This window comes from Rhinoraja longicauda, chromosome 15, assembly GCF_053455715.1.
Source record: "Rhinoraja longicauda isolate Sanriku21f chromosome 15, sRhiLon1.1, whole genome shotgun sequence".
NCBI lineage: Eukaryota > Metazoa > Chordata > Chondrichthyes > Rajiformes > Arhynchobatidae > Rhinoraja > Rhinoraja longicauda.
This window is the reverse complement of record NC_135967.1, coordinates 37,009,987-37,032,049: the sequence shown is the minus strand read 5'-3', so window position 1 is coordinate 37,032,049 and position 22,063 is coordinate 37,009,987. Positions and strand designations below refer to the sequence as shown.

The window sequence follows — 22,063 nt, the reverse complement described above, 5'->3', positions numbered from 1 at the left end:
GCCAGAGGTTCCCATAGCAAAGCCTCCAGCCATGCTGTGGAAACATTGTCCACTGGTGCAGGGGGGGGGGGGGAATTGGGGGGGGGGGGGGGGGGAATTGGATGGGGGGTGGGGAATTGGATGGGGGGGGGGGGGGGGGTTACCAGGGCCGATGACGCGCACAGAGTGCGTCACAATGGTGGGGACGCAACGGTCGTCGCGGGGATGACGTAGCGAGCCGTCTCCACGTCAGCCGGAGCCAAAGATGGCGGAGGCAGAGAGTGAAGCCAAACAGCCGCTGGTGAGTGAGTGAGAAGAGAGGGACGGGCTGGTGGCCGAGAGGGACTAAAAGCGGAACGGCGGGCGCTCTGGGTGGAGGGTGACCCGCAGGGGCTGTGGGGTCCGGTGCAGTCTGGTTCTCATGTTCATAAGTGATAGGAGCAGCATTAGGCCATTCAGCCCATCAAGTCTACTCTGCTATTCAATCATGGATGATCTATCTCTCCCTCTCCACCCCATTCTCCTGTCTTCTCCCTGTCACCTGTACTAATCAAGAATCTGTCAATCTCTGGCTTAAAAATATCCATTAACTCAGCCTCCACAGCCTTCTATGGCAATGAATTCCACAGATTCACCACCCTCTGACGGAAGAAATTCCTCCTCATCTCCTTCTTAAAATAACGTCCTTGTATTCTGAGGCTGTGGCCCCTGGTCCTAGACTCTCCCACTAGTGGAAACATCTTCTCCACATCCACTCTAGCTGGGCCTTTCATTATTCGGTAAGTTTCATTGAGGTCCCCCCTCATCCTTCTAAACTCTTCTAAAAGGACTGGCTGTTGCCGGTTTATACCTCCGCTGCCATGGTCTGGGAAGCCCTGAACTCCCCTCCCTGTATCTGTATCTGGATCTTGACGTATAATCACCATCACTGGGTGTCGCATACTTTAGGAGAGTCATGTGCCAGGTCGCAATTAAATATTAAAGTGGGCCTTAGAGGTCCCTGCAAGCAACCTGCAGCCAAGGGACAGAGAACAGAGACACCAATGGCTTCATTGAACTTTATGCCATGAATTTCCACGGCATCTGCCCAACTGTTGACTGTCAATGGTGCTTAAGTTTAGGTTTATTATTGTCACATGTACCAAGGTACCGTGAAAAGCTTTGTTTACATGCAAAACAATCCAATGCATAAATTCAATCAAGCCAAACCCAAGTACAATAGTTTAGTTTAATGTCATGTGTACCGAGGTACAGTGAAAAGCTTTGTTGATGTACTATCCAGTCAAAATCAGTTAATACTATACATAAATACAATCAAGTCAAACCCAAGTACAATAGTTTAGTTTATTGTCATGTGTACCGAGGTACAGTGAAAAGCGTTAGTCCGTGTTAACCAGAGAGCGGAAAGAGGTAGAGGAAAGAGAGCGCAGAAGATAGTTCTCAGCATTAAATCTAGATTTACAGGTAGAAAATAGATTAAAATAAGTAGGGTGATTGCACTGGATGATAGTAGATTCTCCTCTGAGATCAGCGTTCAAAGTGTCGTCCCGCTCCTGCACCACTGAGTGTGTTTCAGGACCTCACAGACAAGAATATGCTGTTGCAGTATGTGACTGGGGCATGTTATGTTGATAGATTTTCAATTAATGGAAGTTTAAGGAGGAATTTGATTAAGATGTTTAAGATAATTAAATAAGTTGATAGTTTAGTTTAGAGATACAGCACGGAAACAGGCCCTTCGGCCCACCGGGACCGCGCCGACCAGCGATCCCCGCACATTAACAATATCCTACACCCACTAGGGAACAATTTTTACATTTACCAAGCCAATTAACTGACAAACCTGTACGTCTTTGGAGACAAACTTTCTACTGGAAGATTTCAGAACAAGAATTATTCAGGTTTGATGACAGATAGCTTTTCTTCAAAAGTGTTGGAACAATTCCAAATCCAGTTTGGTTTAGAGATACAGTGTGCAAACAGGCCACCAAATCCCCAAGCCGACCATCGATCACCAATACACTAGTTCTATATTATCCCACTTTCTCACTATTATCATACACACTAGAGGCAATCTATAGAAGCCAATTAACCTACAAACCTGCACGTATTTGGATTGTGGGAAGAAACCGAGCACCTGGAGAAAACCCACGCAGGCACTGGGAGAATGTACAAACTGCACAAACAGTGGTCAGGATCAAACCCGGGTCTGTAGCGCTGTTTCCAAACCTTAGATGAATGGAATTAAAATGCTGATCAAAATGATTAGCAGTGGAGGCTTTAGGGTTAGATAGATCAATCCTGATTATATATTTTTAGAATAAAGATGTGCAGAAGTGCAGCATCTCTACCGCAGCGTTAGCTCTGTGTATTGCAAGCTCAGCCCCCCCCCCACCCATTTGTGTATCAGGTGTATACTTTGGATTAATTTAGGCAGCTACTGAGACAGTTCAAATAAAAAAATATATATCTTCCATTTTTCTTCTTTGAAGTGGCAAGGCTATTTGCCTACTTAATCTTTGCAAATCAAAATAAAATAATTACATACAATTAGATATCCTTGTAACGGCTGCAGAGTAGATTCATGTCATACAGCATGGAAACAGGCCTTTTCAGCCTAGCTCGTCCATGCCGAGATTCTCCAAATAAGCTAGTCCCATTTACCTGTGTTTGGCCCATATCCTGCTAAACCTTTTCTACCCATGTACCTGTCCAAGTGTCTTTGAAATGATGTTATAGTACTTGCCTCAACTATCTCATTTGACAGCTTGTTCCATATACCCATCACCCTCTTAATGAAAAAGGTGCCACTCAGACTCCTATTAAGTCTTGCCCCTCTCGCCTTAAGAACCTCTGGCTCTTGATTCCATTACCCTGGATAAAAGACATTGTGCATTCACTTAACCTATTCTCATGATTTTATACACCTCTATAAGATCACCTCTCAACCTTATGTTCTCCAAGGAATAAAGTCCTACCCTGCTAACCTTTCCCGGTAGCTCAGGCCCTCGAGTCCTGGCTACATCCTTAAATCTTGTCTGTACTCTTTCCAACTTAATGACATCCTTAATGGCAGGTGTCGCAAATTGAACTTCTAAGAATGATACGGAAAATGCAAATACCTTCTTTTCATTTGTTCGTTCAAATGTGATTGGAGTCCGAGTTGCTGTTATAATATAGAAAGAATGGGCAAAACATGGTACTCTTATCAAGATTATGTCTACTAAAGTTTTCATATCAGCTTGGTTCCATGTCTGTTAGCTGTCAGCTGTTGCAGCAGTAGGCTGTTAAGCCCGTCAGGGCACTGTCGATTGTACACAAAAGTCAGTAAGATTTCTTGCACAGCTGTTCTCCAGTTATCCCTCAGTAAACATTTCATGTAAACATTAGCTGATGACAAATGGGTTGAGGTTGGCTATAATGAAGGGGGGATCATTCATAACCAACCTAGGATTCTTTAGTTATCAATTATGTTTAGAGCAAATGCTGCCACCAAATCTTACTGCATACAAATAACTCACATCAATTATACTTTTTAGCTATTCCTAGTGCACAGAAACAGAGACATTCACAGCATCGAAGATAATTCCTTGATTGAGTAATTAGAACTGTGGATACAAAGATATCTCCCACCACTTTGTTTCATTATCTTTTCTTCCTTCAGAGCATATTTTTTGTGTGCGTCTATCTCGTATTCTCACATGTTATATCCAGGTGTACATGTGCATTTGCATTGGTCTCATAAAACCTAACCTCTGGTTGCTGATTTACCTTTTCTTTAGCCTGTACTTGGTGCTGAGAAGAAATGCCTCAAATTGCTAAATGTAATTTTTCTGCCAACTCCGTGACTTAGCTAAGAATTAACCAGGGATGAAGCTGCATGCTCATGTTTCACGTGGCACAAAACAATTGAAATAGCTCATATATATGATTAAAATAATGTGGTGCTATTGATTTGAAGGTCCTGTTAAATGCGAAAATAATAGTCCCTTTCACAGGATGTGGAGTGGTCAGTGAAGCTAAACACTGTGTAATCATGGTAGCTTAATGGTTCTTCCTTTGCTTTCCAAGCTTGTACAGCATTTGGTTTCAAACCTTTGTGGGTAGGATGTTGGGTCCTACTCTTCAAAATTCCAGAAAATGCAATTATTCAAAGGAAAACAAAACTCTCATTGTAAATTGCATTTATAGCTCTAGCTATTGTTGGTCGGTCAACAAATATTGAATCGTGCAAAATGAGTTGAAGAATTCAGAAAACTCAGTCTGTACATAGAATTGTGTGGGAAGGAACTGCAGATTGTTTTATTATTGAATAATTGTTCAGATATATATGAACCAATGAGTTAGCCTAATAGCTTCTCGGCTGGCACAGGGTTGGATTTTGGGAGGAGGATTACCGACTAAAACTCATTATTGGATTGTTAATAAATAGTTTGCAGATGATCTAATTTTGGCACAATAGTTTTCAGATTTGGCTGATGTGTCGATATCAAGTGATGTTCCTGTGGAGGGGCAGATCACAGTTCCTGTCAATTCCCAGTCACAGGAGGATGATTACTCCACTCTGGATGAACCCGTCAAGGAAACAATTGTAAGTACTATTGCATTTATCCCTAACTGTCATTTAGTGATGATGATAACCCGTTCCTGGATTTTGCTGCACCCAATGCTAAGTATTTTAGTTTACTTTAGTTTAGAGATCCAGCATGGAAATAGGGTCTTAAGTCCACACCGATCATTGGTTGACACTAGTTCTATGTTCAACTTTTTTTATCCACCCCCTACACATTATGGGGCAATTTACAGAGGCCAATTAACCTACAAACCTGCATTCTTTGGGATATGGGAGGAAACCGGAGCACAGGGAGGAATCCCTCATGGTCACAAGGAGAACGTGCAAACTCCACACATACAATACTTGAGGTCAGGATCGAACCTGGGTCTCTGGAGCTGCGAGGCAGAAGCTCTATCAGTTGCGCCACTGCGCGGCCCTTTCATCTGTAGGTTAGTTGCCCAAAAATTGGAGAATTCAATGTTCATACCGTCAGGTTATAAGATACCCGAGCAGAATATGAGGTGTCCAGTTTGTGTGTGGACCAACTTTGTCAATGGAGGAGGCCCAGGACAGAAAGGTCAGTCTGGGAATGGGTAAGTGATTTAAAATGGTGAGTGACCGTGAGATTCAGCAAGCCTTGTCGGACTAAGTATAAGTGCTTGACAAAACACTCACCTAGTCTAGTCTTGGTCTCACCTCTGGAAAGGATGCCACATTGGGAATGCCAGTGCAGTAGCTGAGGTTCATGTGAACCTGTCTCACCTGGAAGGACTGCTGGGGTCCTTGGATGCATGTCAGGGAAGAGCTATAGGGGCAGATGTTACATTTCCTGTGGGTGGTCTGGTGGGAAGGGATGAGCGAACCAAGGAGATGTGGAGGGAGCGGCCTCTGTGTAAGGCAGAAAGGGATGGGGATGGGAAGATGTGACAGATGGTTGGATCACGTTGAAGGTGGCAGAAATGTCGGAGAATGATGTGTTGGATGTAGAGACTGGTGATGCGAAAGGTGAGGATCAGGGAAACTCTGTCCTTGCTCCGTCTGCGGGAGGGAGAACGAGAGCAGAACTATGGGACACAGGAGATGCAAGTTAGGGATCCATCTATGACAGTGGGAGGGAAACCTTGTTTACTAAAGAAAGACGACGTTGGATGTCCCAGAATGGAAAGCCTCATCTTGGGAGCAGATGTGGTGGAGTTGGAAAAGTTGAGAGTAGAGGATAATGTCTTTGCAAGAGGCGAGATGTGAGGAGTGTGGTCCAGCTAATTATAGGAATTGGTGGATTTGTAGGAGACGTCAGTCAATAGTCTGTGATGAAGAGAGAGAGATCGAGAAAGGGGGCTATTGGGCAGTCCAAGTGAATTATTGTGTATACCACTAGATTAGAAATAAGCGAAGTACTCAAGAGATTGATGAAGCAATGCAGAAGACTCATGTCGCTAAGATTCCCACTGGTATTCCATTTCAGTCCTGTTAAGATATCGGAGGCAATTACTCATTCTGGCCAATATAGAGGAAAACCAGTTGAGATGGAAATAACATGGGAGTCATTGTGGAGAAGTAGAGTTGGTTGTTCAATGATGTTTAAGCAGAGAGCCAAATTCTGAGAGCACCCCTTGAAGAGTGGGTCAGTTGAATTGTGGGAACTGATGCTTCAATGTATTTTTAAGCTAGTTTGTTTGGGACTCTGTTTTCCTTGCATACATATAATTCCCAAAGCTTTTCATTGGCTGTAAGCACATTGTGAAGCCCTGAGATCGAAAAGAGCCAAAATAAATGCGAGCCTTCGTTTCGTATTTAAGGAAATACCTTGTACAGAACCTTTGAACTGTTTCACTTTCAGGTTTTTGGTAATATTTTGCAATATTGGAATTGCACTGTAGATTACTAACCACCATTGGCGACATCAAAGTAAATGAAGGGCTTATCCTTTTTGAGCAGAGAGGTCAGTAACAAGGGGACTTAGATTTAAGTTAATATTGTGGATGGATAGGTGGGTAGTTGAGAACAAATGTTTGGCTCAGCAAGTGGTGAGAGTCTTGGAACTCATTGCCTGAAAGATTAATGGAGGCAGAAATCATCAGTACATTTTAAAAATAGCCCGGGAGAGTAGTTTTAAGAAGAGCCATAACCTGTGAGGCTGCAGATCAAGAACTGCTAAATGGATTGTAACAAGCATTATTATGGGCCAATTAGCTATCATGTGTGCCTTAAACCTCTATGATTCTATCTTTTCTTGTTCTAATACTTAAAAATTAGATCTTAATTTTTCTGGATTCAATGTTGTTTTTAAAATGTAAACCATTTTGTAATGCAAGTATTGTTTTCAGTATCCAAGTATTCCTTGAATTAAATATTATTTTCTCTTGTGTTTCTCAGATGCGAGATCTGAAGGCTGTCGGGAAGAAATTTGTTCATGTTATGTATCCTAAAAAGAGCAGCACCCTCCTTAGAGACTGTGAGTATAATTGATCAGAATCTCCTGAACATATTGAATGGAAAGTATCTTTATGGGCATGGAACCTTTTATAGTCATTGTGGATTTCGAAGTGTTTGGGATCAGAAGTAAAATCTGTGTCTAGACATGGTCAATTTGAGTTTAAAAAATAATGAGGAGAGGCCTGTGTTCCTTCTACCTTTTGTTTGTTAAATTAGCTCCTTTAACTTTATGGTCAGCGTCTGGAGTCTTTCCAGTAGCAAATCAGGTCTTTACCATCTAAGTTGTCAGACAGGCGGTTCTGTTTATCTTATTGGTGATTATATAGAAACTCGGTTTGTGTATGATCATGAATAATGCTTATGTTTCTTCTTTGCAGGGGATTTATGGGGTCCTCTTGTACTATGCGTTTTATTAGCAATGTAAGTAATGCACTGGTATAAGTCTGGATCATTTATTGAATCTCGACTCTGACACTTTAGAACAGGAAAAAAGGGGCAGGAGTGGGCCCTGGCCTGCCCCTTAATTCAACATTGTATTGGCTGATCTGCCCCACACCTCAATAAATCTTCTGTGCCAATTTCCAAATGACATAAAAATAATTATCTGCTACCTCGTTAACGATCCTCAGTAATCTAACCTGCACAACCCTACTTGGTAACACATTTTAGAAAAGTACCTTCTAATAAAATAAATTTCTGTCCACCTTGGTTTTAAATGTTTGCCCTCTATTTTTGTAATGGTGTCTCCTTATTTGAGATTCTCCCACTAATGGAAACTGGTATTGGTTTATTCGTTGTCACATCCATGGTTTGTGCAAACTCTGTAATGTATGTCGGTGTGACTTGAGGTGCATAGTGACCTGTTGTCCCTCTTACAGGTTGTTACAAGGGACTTCTGTGGAAAATAAACACAATGGAGGCCCACAGTTTGCTGAGGTGTTTGTCATCGTGTGGTTTGGTGCAGTCATCATTACATTAAACTCCAAACTGCTTGGTGGCACAATGTGAGTATTTTTCCCACAGAATGATCTTATCTATATACTAAAACTCTTGTTTGTTTTTTTGTTACTGAACTACAGTCAAAACAGTACATGATAGCGCAACAACTTTAGGCCCACCTTACTCACTGTCATCCCTTTGGTGCTAATGGAAGAAGTTTCATTGAAATCGGTGTTATATTTTTAAAGTTATTCACATTTTAAAGTTTAAATCTATCCAGTTTATTTCTTCAGCACTTCCTCATGTCCCACTTAATCTCCTGATTCTGGTCTTCTCCAATCTTTGCCGAACAGTTTTTGGCAGAGTCAGGGGTTATGGGGAGAAGGCAGGAGAATGGGGTTAGGAGGGAGAGTTAGATCGGCCATGATTGAATGGCAGAGTAGAATTGATGGGCCTGAATGGCCTAATTTTGCTCCTATCACTTATCACCTTATGAGTCTGGGGCTATCTTGGCATCTCTATTTGAAATAACCCTTTTGCAGCCACTCTGCTTCTTGACCCACCCACCTTCTTCCCAACGTCTTTCTGATCCCCAATTCACTTTGGGCTATGACCTTTGGATGTCTTCCATATTAAAGGCTGAAAATGAATGCGAGTTTTATTTTTGTACAATCATTAGTTTGCAGAAGCTGTTGCTGGCGGGGTTCGCATCTCATGTCAAAGACTGGCCGGGCTGCTCTTACTTTCTATTTCGTATTTAACTGAGAAAAGGTTGGAAGTTCTATAGCGGAAGACAAGATCTTATATATATAATTATTGTAATAAACAAAATAAAATTGATGGGTGATCCTTGCTGCAGGAAAGACATAACACAGTGATGCCAATTCATGTTATCAGTTCATATTATCTAATAAAGTGAGTACCTACAGGTCTGTTCTTTCAAGAGACTGCTTTGGTACGTAACACCTGTTATCTTGGTTCAAGATCACATTCAGTCCCGTGTGAGTTGGTTGTGAGTTTGAACCTTTGTGTAAATGTAAGCATATATACTTAAGTCCAGAACTGAGGGCAGACTACTTTGCCATAGTGCTGTCTTTCCAAATGAGATATTAAAGCAAGATAGTCTGTTTACTTGGTAAAATAAAAACGTTACTGTGATTATCACGTTCAACTTTATTCCCTCAGCATTAGATGATCACTTTATGCCTTTGATATATGTAGAGCTTTTCTTATGTTTGTTGACCACTGTATTTTTTGTACTTCAGAAACAATTCCTATAAATGGAAATATTTTTATTTAATTTGTATTCCTCAATAATGCAATGTACTTATTTGTGGAGACTCTGGGATACATAGTGTGCACTGCCACAGTGTGGTTAAACTCGGTATTGTTTCATGCAATTTTTATTTCTTCTGCTCTTCTGATGCCCAGAATCGTATTGTAGCATTTAGCTAGCTCAGCCCTACTGTGTGGTTCCTACTGCTGGTTTTTATTCTAGCAGAAACTATCCTTTTGAACAAAATATTAATCACACATCGAGGCATTATCTCACGTTAATGTTCAGAGATTTCTTGTGCTCTTTCACTAAATGGGTATGTTACTGTTTTCTGCACCAGACACTTTTATATTTATGGGAATTGTTGGACAGATGAGCAAAATGCAGCACAGTGAATAATGTGGATAATGGTAGTCTTCCGGAGATGCCTGGCAGATGAAAGTGACTAATGAGTATAATGATGGTGTTCTGGAGATGTCTGGCAGATGAAATCTAATGCAGAGAAGTGCAAAGTGTACTTTTGGTAACATTGAGAAAGGAATCAGTTCCAAAGCAGGTCGAACATGGAGAGACATGTCTTTGTAGACATGTCCATGAAGGTAGAAAAGAAGATTAAAAAGAGCTTGGGGATTTTTGGGCCTTGAAAATTTAGGCACAGAGTAGAAAAGGGAAGAAATTATAGTGAACCTTTATAAAATGAGGGACTGGTCACATCTTAGGCACTGGTTTAATTCAGCACTTTAGTAGGATGTGAAGGCTTTGAAGAGATTTACTAGAATAGTTCCAATGTATAGGACCATATAATGGAGAAGCACAGGAGAAATGGGATTGTATTCATTGAAATGGGAAGATGAGAGAAGGTGTGATAGAGATGATAACAAATAATGAAGGATCTTGATAGATGATTGGTGGAAGACTTGAAAAAACTAGAGGAAACTGCTTTAAGGCAATGTTAGGAAAAATATTTTTATGTATTGAGGGTTCAGCGTTGAAAAGCTTTGCCTGGCAGTTTGTTCGCCAGTGCTTCAAGAGGGATTTCATCATTAACTGAAAGAAAAAAGAGTAGTTTGCAGGGCACTGGGGAGAGGGCGGACTAGTGGGATTGCCTCCGTTGCTATTGCCAAGGGCCGAATAACCTCCCAAGCTGTTATCAGTCTATGATTCTTTGGTAGACACAAAATGCTGGAGTAACTCAGCGGGTCAGGCAGCATCAAAGATACTAGAGGAACAAGATAGACCACTCGACCCTAAAAACCGTAGTATGTCATGACGCCATTTTAGTAGGCAGAAACTTGCAGAAACATTTTAAAAGAAAATAACAAAAATCTGTGAATTGATAGATGAGATATATTCTGCATTTTAATGGTATCATCACACATACTATTCCCCCAAAACACATTACACTGTGAGAGGCATAGCGAACGGCGGGTTTTGCCTACTAAAATGGCTCCTTTGCGAACTACACTTCAGTATAGGCGATTTCAACGGAGTGGTCCATCTTGTTCCTCTAGTATCTTTGGGCAGCATCTCTGGAGAGAAGGAATGGGTGACATTTGGGGTCGAGACCCTTCTTCAGATTGATGTCAGGGGAGGGGGCGGGACAAAGATAGAATGTAGTCGGAGACAGTAAGACTAGTGGGAGAACTGGGAAGGGGAGGGGATGGAGAGAGAAAGCAAGGGCTATCTGAAGTTAGAGAAGTCAATGTTCATACCGCTGGGGTGTAAACTACCCAATCGAAATATGAGGTGCTGTTCCTCCCAATTTACGCTGGGCCTCACTCTGACAATGGAGGAGGCCGAGGATAGAAAGGTCAGATTGGGAATGGGAGGTGGAGTTGAAGTGCTGGGCCACCGGGAGATCAGGTAGGTTAAGACGGACTGAGCGGAGCTGTTCAGCGAAACGATCGCCGAGCCTGCGCTTGGTCTCACCGATGTAGAGAAGTTGACACCAGGACCAGTGGATACAGTAGATGAGGTTGGAGGAGGTGCAAGTGAACCTCTGCCTCACCTGGAAAGACTGTTTGGGGCCTTGGATGGAGTTGAGGGGGGAGGTAAAGGGACAGGTGTTGCATCTCCTACGGTTGCTGGAGAAAGTACCTGGGGAGGGGGTGGTTTGGGTGGGAAGGGACCACAAATTTTGGCTGTTCATGTCCATCCCATTTCCCACTGTCTTTTATGATCCATGGGTATTCCAATGCAGATTGTATTATTTATTACCTTGCCAGATATCAACATACTTGGCAAAGAATGGGGAATAAAATAGAAGTTTGACAGATCTATATGGTTCATCTTCATCTTAAAAATTAACCTGAGCTCCGAAGGGAAGCTCATCATGGCGGAATTATTTTAAAATTTATTTTATAATTTTAAATGAATGATAAAAGACTCATCTGGTTAAAAATTCATATTAGGCAGTGGCTGAAAGCAAAAATGTTAAGAAAGCTCTGAAAAGATTGAAAGGGCAGGTCTGTTAAGTTTATTTTTCTTGACTTTGCAGATCCTTCTTCCAAAGCCTTTGTGTGTTGGGCTATTGCATATTACCACTCACGGTAGCTTTAATAATCTGCTCTCTTATCCGCCTGGCTCCACATTCAAGCACAACAGAAATCCCGATGGCAGTGGTTATAATTCGCTTTATTATCGTGCTGGCTGCATTTGGCTGGTCAACGTTCGGTAAGTAATTGACTGCCTTCTTTAGGTGAGTTAAAGAAGTAATAAATTAACAGACATTCTCAGCATCACTGAATCAACATCAAAGTGGGAAATCAGATCAGATTCTGTTTTCTGTGGGCGGGCACTTTGTTCTGGCTGCTCCACAAGAAATAGAATCAGATCTGATATCCCACATTGTTCTCCAGTCCTGTCTTGATAAGGTACCCGGCAGTTAAGTTATCTTGGAAAAAATATTGCAAATAATCGGAAGAAGAAAATAATTGCTGACAATGTTTTCTCACAATGAAGACTAGAAATAGGACATTTGCTTGGAAAGATTGTTGGAAATTAAAATTGAGGAAAAGAGATTTATTGTCACTCAAGCCCGTTTCATGAGCTGTTTAAGGAAAGGAACTTAGTTAAGCCGCTGTCCACACGAACTATCAAAACGTTCCAAGAAAGATTAGATTAAAACAATGTAATATAAATATTACAGTTTAAACATTTGGACTAAAAGTTAAATTTGGGAAGGAAATAATTACATTGAAAACGTTCCTTCCAAAGACTAATTCAAGGCCAATTTTGCATTACACAGATTAAATTTATCTCTGATTCTTTGGAAATGATGACAGAGAAGGGGCTGGGCTCTCTCATTTGGCAAATGTTGCTGGTCTATTCCTGGAACACAGTGCTCTTATTGTCAGTTTGGCAAGAATGTTCTTAGTTGTGTTCTGGCCACTGCCCTCTTCTGGATGTTTGATTAATGTGATCTAGGGTTAACTGATTATACAGATAGACAAAAAATATTTCCAGGAAAACAAGTCCACCAATTCCTTAACTCTGTCTAGTATTTAAGATAATATATCTCGAATTTATATGTAATCCTATTTTACCTTGTGCACCTTTTCACCAAATTACTATAGTACTTATTTTATGTTGATGACCCTAATATTCTTATCATTCCTGATTTTTAACTTTTGATGCATCCTTTCATTTTGGTGTTACTCAACAACTGAATACATTGCTATAATGTTGCTATTTTAATTAACTACACCCCAGCTCACTTGGAAACCCATTGCGTGTTCAGTCTGGATGAGATCCACAAACTGTTTATCCAGTTAAAAGAGCTTAAAAATAGTTTGGAAAAACCAAGCTATTTCAAAATATAAGTATATGCTGGTGTGGTATTTTAACAAGTTAAAGTGCATGTCTTCCGAATGCATATGCAATCCCAATCAAAATCTTAAAGTACTCTTCATGACAATGGCTCAGTGTCTATCCTTGACTACATAGCATCTTTTAATTCCAGTACTCAACTTTATTTATCATTTTGTCCTTCTTTGATAAGCCAAATTCAAATACCCTTACTTTATTCCTCATGCTTTTTAAATCATAGCAGTAGGTTATGCAAAATTGTTTGATTAATATCAGGTCAAGTCAACAATGGGGATTGTCAAGGTGTCTAGGTTCCAAGCTTCTTTTGTCAGTGGCTTCATCTTGGAGTCACGTTCTTCCCAAAAGATAGGCTTTACCTGTTGGGTGATGATAATGTCATAAATGAAATGGAGATTATCAGGAAAATCAAAAGTTCAATCTGCATTCAGGTGGGGTGATTGTGGAAAGATAACTTGGATGATTGATCAATGTACTGACATTGCTGGAATGTTCGTGCAAGCAGGAGGCCAAATATTCACATTCACGAGATTTTCACAATCCGTATGCCCATATCTGTATATGGGGAAGGTTACTGTGCTCATGGTGCTATCTCATAGCAAGTAAATCACCACGCAGAAAAGGATCAGTAAAGGGATAAGTTTGAGTAAAAGGCTGAAATAAAAGAATAAAAATCCAAAAATGGATTGAAGAAAAAACCCATAATGAGGTTGTATAGAAATATTATGCAAAAAATAAAACACAAGCAATGTGCTTCACTGCTAGGACTGAGACTATCTGAGGCATCGAGAGCTGGATTGACCTGGAGATAATGCCTATCTTTTTTGCACAGGCTATTTCATGATGGGGCTTTTGGTGAAAGATCAACAAAAGTAACTAGAGACATCTCTTTTTTCATTAACGTGAAGGTTTTCATTGTTTTTCTTTTCTCTCCTAGCCTCAACAGCATTTCTGGCTGATAGCCAGCCACCAAATCGCAAGGCCCTTGCCGTGTACCCAATATTCCTTTTCTACTTTGTGATCAGTTGGATGATCATCTCCAACGCATCTGCATGAAGGGCAGTGATCCTGAAAGTGAGGATGAAGAAACTGGAGATACAAAATCATTTTTCTATGGTTTTTGGAGACTTTATTTGAGAGGCAGCCCGCTATGCAGCAAAGGGATCAAGAAAAAATTACATTTAGTTTGTATATTATTGAATGTACAGTGGTTCTTACAACCTGTAAAAGAGGTGATGAATTGAGCTCCTGTTGACTCTGGGAAAAATATTATTTGAAGTTATGGAATTGCATTTAGAGACTCTTAGACAACAGAATTATTTTATTCGTTTGGTTATATGCATTAGATATATTTTTCTCTACTGTAAAGAAATTTAACAGGAATTGAAAATCCGATTTCATTTTGTCCCAAAACACTTTTAATTTATTGTGTTAATTTAAGGACGTATTTAAGAAGGATGATTTGAATTTTCTGTATCCCCTAAAATGAATTATTCTATCAAATCCATACAGATAATTAGATTCCATCATGGTCCAAACTAAGGGAGCTGATCTCAATTGGTACACCAGATATTATTATTGGCCTTGCTGTCACTAGCCAAATAATGGGCAATCCGTGATAATCTCTGGTTCTTTGCACCATCAGTGACCTTTGTGATCAATATGTCGGAATTGGATTTGGGAAGTTGATAACTTGGGATGCTAAGTTTTGCAACTTGAATACATATGTGGAATGGGAATTTAAACAGTGTGTTGAGGAATCTTTATTGCACACAGTTGTACTCTGTGAAGATTTGGCGCCTTCCAGAGATGGATGAATTTGCAATGAAGTGTTTTGTTTGGAGATGCCACTGGCAATGTTGAAAAAATACGAATTTGAGCAAAACTGAAACTGCTGGAGGTACCCTGCATTGTTCCAGCAACGAAACATCTGAGCATTTCCTCTACAGATGCTGCCTGCCCCAATCAGTTCCTCCAGCAGTTTGTGTTTTGCTCAAGATTCCACTATATGCAGTTTCATGCGTCTCCAAGTAAGAACTTGTCCAGGATTCAGAGCCAGGTTAAATAATTGTCAGAAGAGGTTTTAATGAAATACTGATGGAATGGAAATTGGAAAATTCTGTACAGTTTTCAACATACAGTTTAACTGTTTCCTCTTCTAAATCAAAGATAGATGTAAAAGTTATTTCTCCAAGAAAACCAGGGAGATTAATGTGCCAGTCAGTGAATGATTCATTCTCAAAAAACTGTCCCTCTTTCAAATATGATCCTGAGAAACTTAGAACATAACAGAAAATTGCCAAGAAAATGCTCCACTAATTCATTAGATCCATTAGAACCATATGTCGCCAATATTTTGAGGGGATCGTGCATTTTTGGAAAAAAATAATTAAAACAACTCATCACAGTTATCGAGTCACAGTGGGGGGCTGAGTAATGCACCCATCACACATGACAGGTTTACAAGCCTTGTCTTTCTGGTTGAGGATGAATGTGAAATGCGTATTAAACGTGCCAATTCAGTTCCTCATCTCCACAAATCTGAAGGACAATGCTAATCTGCATTTGACGTTGGAACCTTTTTCTCAGAGATTTGAGGAATGGAAGAAGTGTTGCATAGATACAAAACAGCTCAAGCTGCATTGGTAGAGCGGAACAAACCTGATTTAGGAATCTGAAGTGGTAATTTATCCTTTACTTCATCAATATACAAAGTGGGCCATATGCTAACATTCCTTCTAATCACACAAATTTGTATCTGTAAATTTGAGGGTTTTTTTATGTACTGGAATTATTTTCTAGAACAGACACTATAATCTTTGAGTATATACATTGTTTATATCAACTTTATCAGTTGTTTCAGTATTTGTAATCACTAAATAACGGTATTTAATTATTGACTACTATCAGAATAATTTTGAATGGGATAGTTTTGTGTCAGGATTGTTGACCTTTATTGCAACCCAACTACTGAAAGTGATAGAAAAGATGGGCCTTAATATAGAAAGACAGCACAGTATATATATGGCACAATATATAAAGATGTAAAAAAACAGAGATGTCCTGGTGTTCATACACACAGCTTCAAAGGTGCACTGCAGTTGATAAAGAAACAAAATATTTGTTTTCACATTTTACCATTTGTTGTTGAAACACAAAAAGTCTATGCTGTGACTTTATACCACACTTTAAATCCTCACCTGGAATATACTGGGCACTCTTTGCAGGAATGTTGTGAAAGCCTTGGAGATGGAGATTTGTCTGGATATTTTTAGGGATGAGTGACTTCAATTTTGAGAAGTTGGAAAAGTTAAGACGGACAAGGTTAGAAGTTGACCTAATAAATGTCTTTAGGATGATTGGAGTTTGTGATGTTGTTAGAGGAAAAACTAGCTAAGAGGTCAGGGATTTACACTTAATCCTAAAAGATCGAGAGGGAGTTGAGGAACGATATGTGCATGCTGTTGTCTGGAACTGGATTGTTTTTAATGAGAAAAAATGGTGGGTCTTACTTCTAAAAATATATTTAAAGGAAAGTTAGCTGCTTGTAAAAAAGAACAGTAAAGGTGACACAGTGGCGCAGCTGGTCGAACTGCTGCCTTACAGTGCCAGAGACCCGTGTTTGATCCTGTTTTTGGATGCTGTCTTCACAGAGTTTGCACGTTCTCCCTGTGACCACGTGGGTTTTTCTGGGTACTCCAGTTTTTCCCACATACCAGACTTGCGCGTTTGTAGGTTAATTGGCCTCTGTAAACTGCCCCTAGTGTGTCGGGATTGGTTGCGAAAGTGGGATAACATCGAATTAGTGTGAATGGGTGATTAATGGTTGGCATGGTCTCGATAGGCTGAAGATCCTGTTTCCATGCTGTATCTTTCAATTAATCATAAACCTCCAAGATTAAGCTAAAAAAACAGAGCTGTATGCATAAACATGATGTTCCATCACTGTCCACAAGCAGTTGCCTTCTCTCCCCAATTCCATGATCCCTAAACCTGCATAGATCTAACTTTGGGTTTGAAATATATTTATCTGGGGTGTATACTGTACATTGATTTAATATGTGCCTTTATTAATCACCGTTTAATGGTGAAGTAGATTAATCATACAAGACAGATGAGAATGGAGATTGCTAAACTTTTGACATGGGACGGATATCTCGTATCGAACTCCTATCGTAGAAGCAATAACATCTATTCCGTGAAACCCATTTCTAAATGTGAAGATAAATTGATTGAACGTTATCTTGTTTCACTGGGAGCTTAGAAACTAGAACAGGCTATTTGCCCACTAGAGCATGTTCCACCATTCACTTAGATCTGTACTTTTTTTTTAACTTGATGAATTACAAACTAGTTAACATTCTTGTTTAACAAAATTCTGTTGACCTTAATCTTGAACAATTCAACAGATTTATAGGATGAAGGTACCAGATTTCTGTTATGTTTTACATGGGAGAAAGAAACAGCTTCCTTATTTCACTCCAAAATGGATTGAATTATTGGGTTCAATTTAGGATTAAATTTCATATTTTGGTGGTTGTTCTAGATTCCGCTGGCAGAGAATATTGTTTCTTTCACCGTAACTATCTAAATTCAACTAAATAGTAACAAAATTAAATTAAGTATTCTCATGAATTAACCCATTAACTTTGGTATAATTCTGATGAATGTTCATTCTTGTTTGCTCCTCCAGAGCTGTTATCTCTCACACTTTCATAAAAATCCTATTGACTTCTTTTGGCTCTCATTATAAATGTTCTCACATTGAAAGTAATTGTGAAAAGTTTTGCTATTATTTTATGTTGTCAGTGTTCCAGTGGCTCTCTGGCCACAGTGATATAAAAGACTCAGAATTGACACTAAATAAGAAACAAAACAATTCTGTACTTAATGCCATTGACTGGTGGAATTACCCCTCCATTATCACTCGTGTTTGATAGATTTTCCAGTTATGCAGTATCAGTGTTCAAATTAACACTGAGAGGAAAGTGGGGAATAGAATTGGCTCTAGGCTATTTTTGGTGTTGTGGACAAATTTCCTCACCCACCTGTACAAAACCTGTGGAGTGTGACAATTTAATAGAACCATAAAGAGCCAGTGCAGTGTTGCATCTGTTGAGAACATTTTGAACTGTTATGTCTCTAATATTGGGTGCACTGGTTGATGTTTATGTTTTTAGTGATGATAATGTATGAGTATGACCCACGTCATAGCATTTCCCACCTTCTAGACACCGTAGCAGCATTTTGGCACAAATATGATACAATATGCTGGGGCCAACATTGTAATAGAAAGTTGAGGATGTGGCTAATGAAGTTGGTGAGTGAGACTGAATGTGAAGGATTAGTTTCAATTTCTAGACATTTTAAATTATTTTTCTTCTGTATTTTCTATTCGGAAGAGGGATGGGTCGGGATCTAGGTTTTATTTTCTACAAGGTTGGAATCAATATAAGAATCTGTAAGTCATGCAACAAATGGGAATGGTGCCTCTGGTATTTGCAGGGAAGATTTTTGAATTTCTGAAGCCTTAAATGTAATGTGAAATTTCTGTTGTAAATACTTGCACATTGTATGTTTATCGATTTACTACTCTAGGATGGAAATACTTTTCTCCCCTTTATCTGCTGTAAATGTTTGCTTTTAATATGGTTGAATCTTGGAGTTTTTTTTTTGGTTTGCACTTGTGTTAGGAAAAACACCCAGCTTTACAACTGCTTTAATACAGACGGAATTGAGAAATGAAAATTTGTTGCCGTCTTCAATTGCAATACACCCTCCTTAAATTCCAATTTTTGCCACCTCTAAGGACACAGCACATAATGTTTCCCCAAAAATGCAACAGCCCTTCCTCCATAAACACCATGCCCCTTCAAAAACTTAACGCTGCCTCCTAGTTACTTATGAACTGACTGCACCTCTAGTCATCAATTCATGGTTTGTGCCGCATCCACTGTTAAAGTGAAAAAATGCCCTCCCCGGAGTTGACGGTGCAATATTGAAAGAAGCACACCTTTTTCCAACAATTATTTATATTTTCAGCATGAGTTAGGATAGTCAGAGTGTGTGACACATCATGATGACAAAATTATTAAACTTTGTGTTGAGATTTATTGAGTGAAATGGCGATCCAGAGCACTAAATTTCGAAACCCTTCTCTGCTCCACCCTTTCTCCCCACCTGCTGAAAATATTTGCTTCAACCCATTTTACTGAGGTGTGGCCATTTGCAACATTGTTTCTCTGGTACTTTACCAACGTAGTGACATTTAAAAATAAATAACTGCTAAGAATCTGCAATTCTGATTTTTTTAAATCTTCGACTTGAAATGTTAAAGTTGAAATGAGAGTTGGACTCACTGCCCGGCTCATCACAGGTACTGACTTACTCACCATTGTAAGGATCAATAGGAGGAAGCACTGTCTAAAAAAGGCAGCCCTGTATCATCAAAGACCCACGTCACACTGGCTATACTTCCATTTCACACCTACCATCGGGAAGAAGGAATATGGGTCTGAACACTGTGACCACCAGATCCAAGAATAGCATCCTCCCAACACCATCGTCTTTTGAATACCACACAATAACCTCTACTATAAACTGCAAAATGTCTGTTGGACTAAGGACTGGGTTATGTTAACACTAGTATTACAGGTATTAATTAATTGATTGTTTGTTTACCGAATTTATCGTTATATATTATCGAACTATTGTGCTTATTGGCCTGTTATGTTGCATCTAAGAATTTAATTGTTCTTTTGGCGGTACATGTGACAATTGATAATTCTTGACTAAAAAAAAAGACAAAGTGCTGGAGTAACTCAGTGGGTCATGCAGCATCTCGGGAGATTATGTATAGGCGACTTTTTGGGCTGTGATCCTTCTTACTGATTGTAGTGCGAGGTGGGGAGAAAACCTGGCAAGTGGTTTCTCTAACTCGAGCTGAAAATTTGGCATTGATTTTGTCATGTTCTCTTTCACAACTTTTGATATTTAAAGAGTTAATGTAGGCACCCCCAAAACAAAGGGTGAAGATAGGTCTCAGGATTGGATTGGAATGTCATGCACAGTTGAAAAGCTACCAGTACTAATTGTCTAAACTCAGTAATCATTTGGGCAAGGAATCGGTACTTATGAAACTACATGTGTAGGAAGGATCTGCAGATGCAGTTTAAACTAAAAATAGACACAAAAAGGTGGAGTAACTTAGTGGCTCAGACAGCATCACTGGAGAAAAGGAATAGGTGACGTTTCAGGTCGAGACGGAAGAAGGGTCTAGACCCGAAACGTCACCTATTCCTTTTCTCCAGAGATGTTGTCTGACCCGTTAAGTTACTCCACCTTTTTGTGTCTACCTATGAAACTACACTTGGGTGGGTGGATGGGGTGGAAACATTACAGCCTCAACAGTCGAAGCCTGAGGAATTAAAACGGAAAAGAATTGAGCTGTTACTTCAAAGAGTGAGCACGATGAGTGATAATCAGAAATAAGTCTGTGAACAACAGCTTGAAACAATTTGTAGTCTCAGATCTAATTCTTGAAAACTTTAATTGGTCTCTTGTCCACAGCTATTTAAGTAGTGGTGTTCCAAAAGCCTGTTGCCATTTTTGTGTGAAGAAAGGTCTTTCACTCCTCAAATGCTCTGCATTTCATTTTTAGCAGAACCTTGGGATCAAGGATGGCTTATCTTCACTTTGGTTTTACACATCATAAGGAATGAATAGTAAGACCAATGTGTGAACTGCAGAGTTTTCTTTAGATGGCGTGGGTGGGTAGCTAGTGAAATGGTGCAATTCTTCATCTGTTTATGTGGGGTACTCTCTTCTGATTCATAGTCTCAACGTTCTGTTTTGTTTCGCTGAATCAGGGTAAAATTACTTGCTCGGAAGAACAGTTTACATAACAAACGTAGAAACAAAGAACTGCAGATGCTGGTTTACATCAAAGATAGGCACAAAGTGCTGGAGTAACTCAGTGGGACAGGCAGCATCTCTGGAGGAAGAGGATCGGTGACGTTTTGGGTCGGGACCCTTTTTCAGTCTGTCCCGAAATGTCATCCTTTTCCTCCAGAGATACTGCCTGACCCACTGAGTTACTCCAGCACTTTGTGTCTATCTTTAGTCCAAATAAGAAATTGTGGCATTAAAAGATGTTTAATTGCCATATGTAACTGCAGTGGGACAACAAAATTACTTGCAGCAGCATAACAAGCCTGTAAGCACAATAGACAAAGATAATCTATGCTGAACAAAAAATCAATAAAATACTAACCCTAATAAAGGTGCATGAAAACCTGAGGTCCTTACAGCAACCAAAGGCAGTCCATATTTCATAGCCGAGGTTAGTGATGTGTAGTATTCAGGAGCCTGACAGTTGTTGGGAAGAAGCTATTCCTGAACCTGATGATCGCGGTTTTCTACCATTTCACTCCTACCATTGGAATGAGGTATAGGATTCTATGGTCGGAGCAAAAGGAGAACATGGCCAAGGTGGTGTGGCTCTTTGATGATACTGGCTGCCTTTTTCAACACTGGTGGCTGTGTCTGCCCTCTGCATGGTTGAAATTGGCCCTTTCCTAACTAAAAGCACACAACACAAATAGTCACCGAGTGGAGTACAGGGTGATCCCCAGCAAGAAGGAAACTTTCAGGAAACGAAGAGCAAAAAAATCTGACAAATATAAAACTCAGAGAGCTTGACTCGGTGTCCAAATTTTACGCCAGTTAGGTATTTAGAAATGAACCTCGGATATTTTAATCTTTGGTTCTATCGCTGAGGCCTGTTTCAATCAATTATTCCTGATTTGAATACTTGGCAGCCGCACTTAAAAACAGTTTACATATCAAATTGGAATGGATGGTAATTACCTTTGAGACTTCTGGTCCCAGAAAAGGCATCATTACCTCAGGCTGACAGCCCTGGCACTGATCCAGGGGTCAGCCCCTTTGAAAAATGTGGTGTTCCTGGGTATTTTTTAATGTTCTGCAACAAAGAACAACTCTTTTCATTGATAAATGAGTATGGGGAAATTCCCCCCCTTTACTGCTCATGG

The 22,063-nt window shown here is 39.9% G+C and overlaps 1 protein-coding gene across 1 annotated transcript; it reads left to right on the top strand.

Annotated features, from left to right (window-relative positions):
• The first annotated feature begins 170 nt into the window (after positions 1–170).
• Positions 171–18,657, top strand: yipf6 (Yip1 domain family, member 6). The gene is made up of 7 exons (XM_078412497.1): positions 171–280; positions 4,442–4,570; positions 6,911–6,989; positions 7,348–7,390; positions 7,849–7,974; positions 11,683–11,858; positions 13,948–18,657. Exons 1-7 carry the CDS (start codon positions 245–247, stop codon positions 14,064–14,066), a joined length of 708 nt encoding a protein of 235 aa, XP_078268623.1. The 5' UTR covers positions 171–244; the 3' UTR covers positions 14,067–18,657.
• The last annotated feature ends 3,406 nt before the right edge of the window (positions 18,658–22,063 follow it).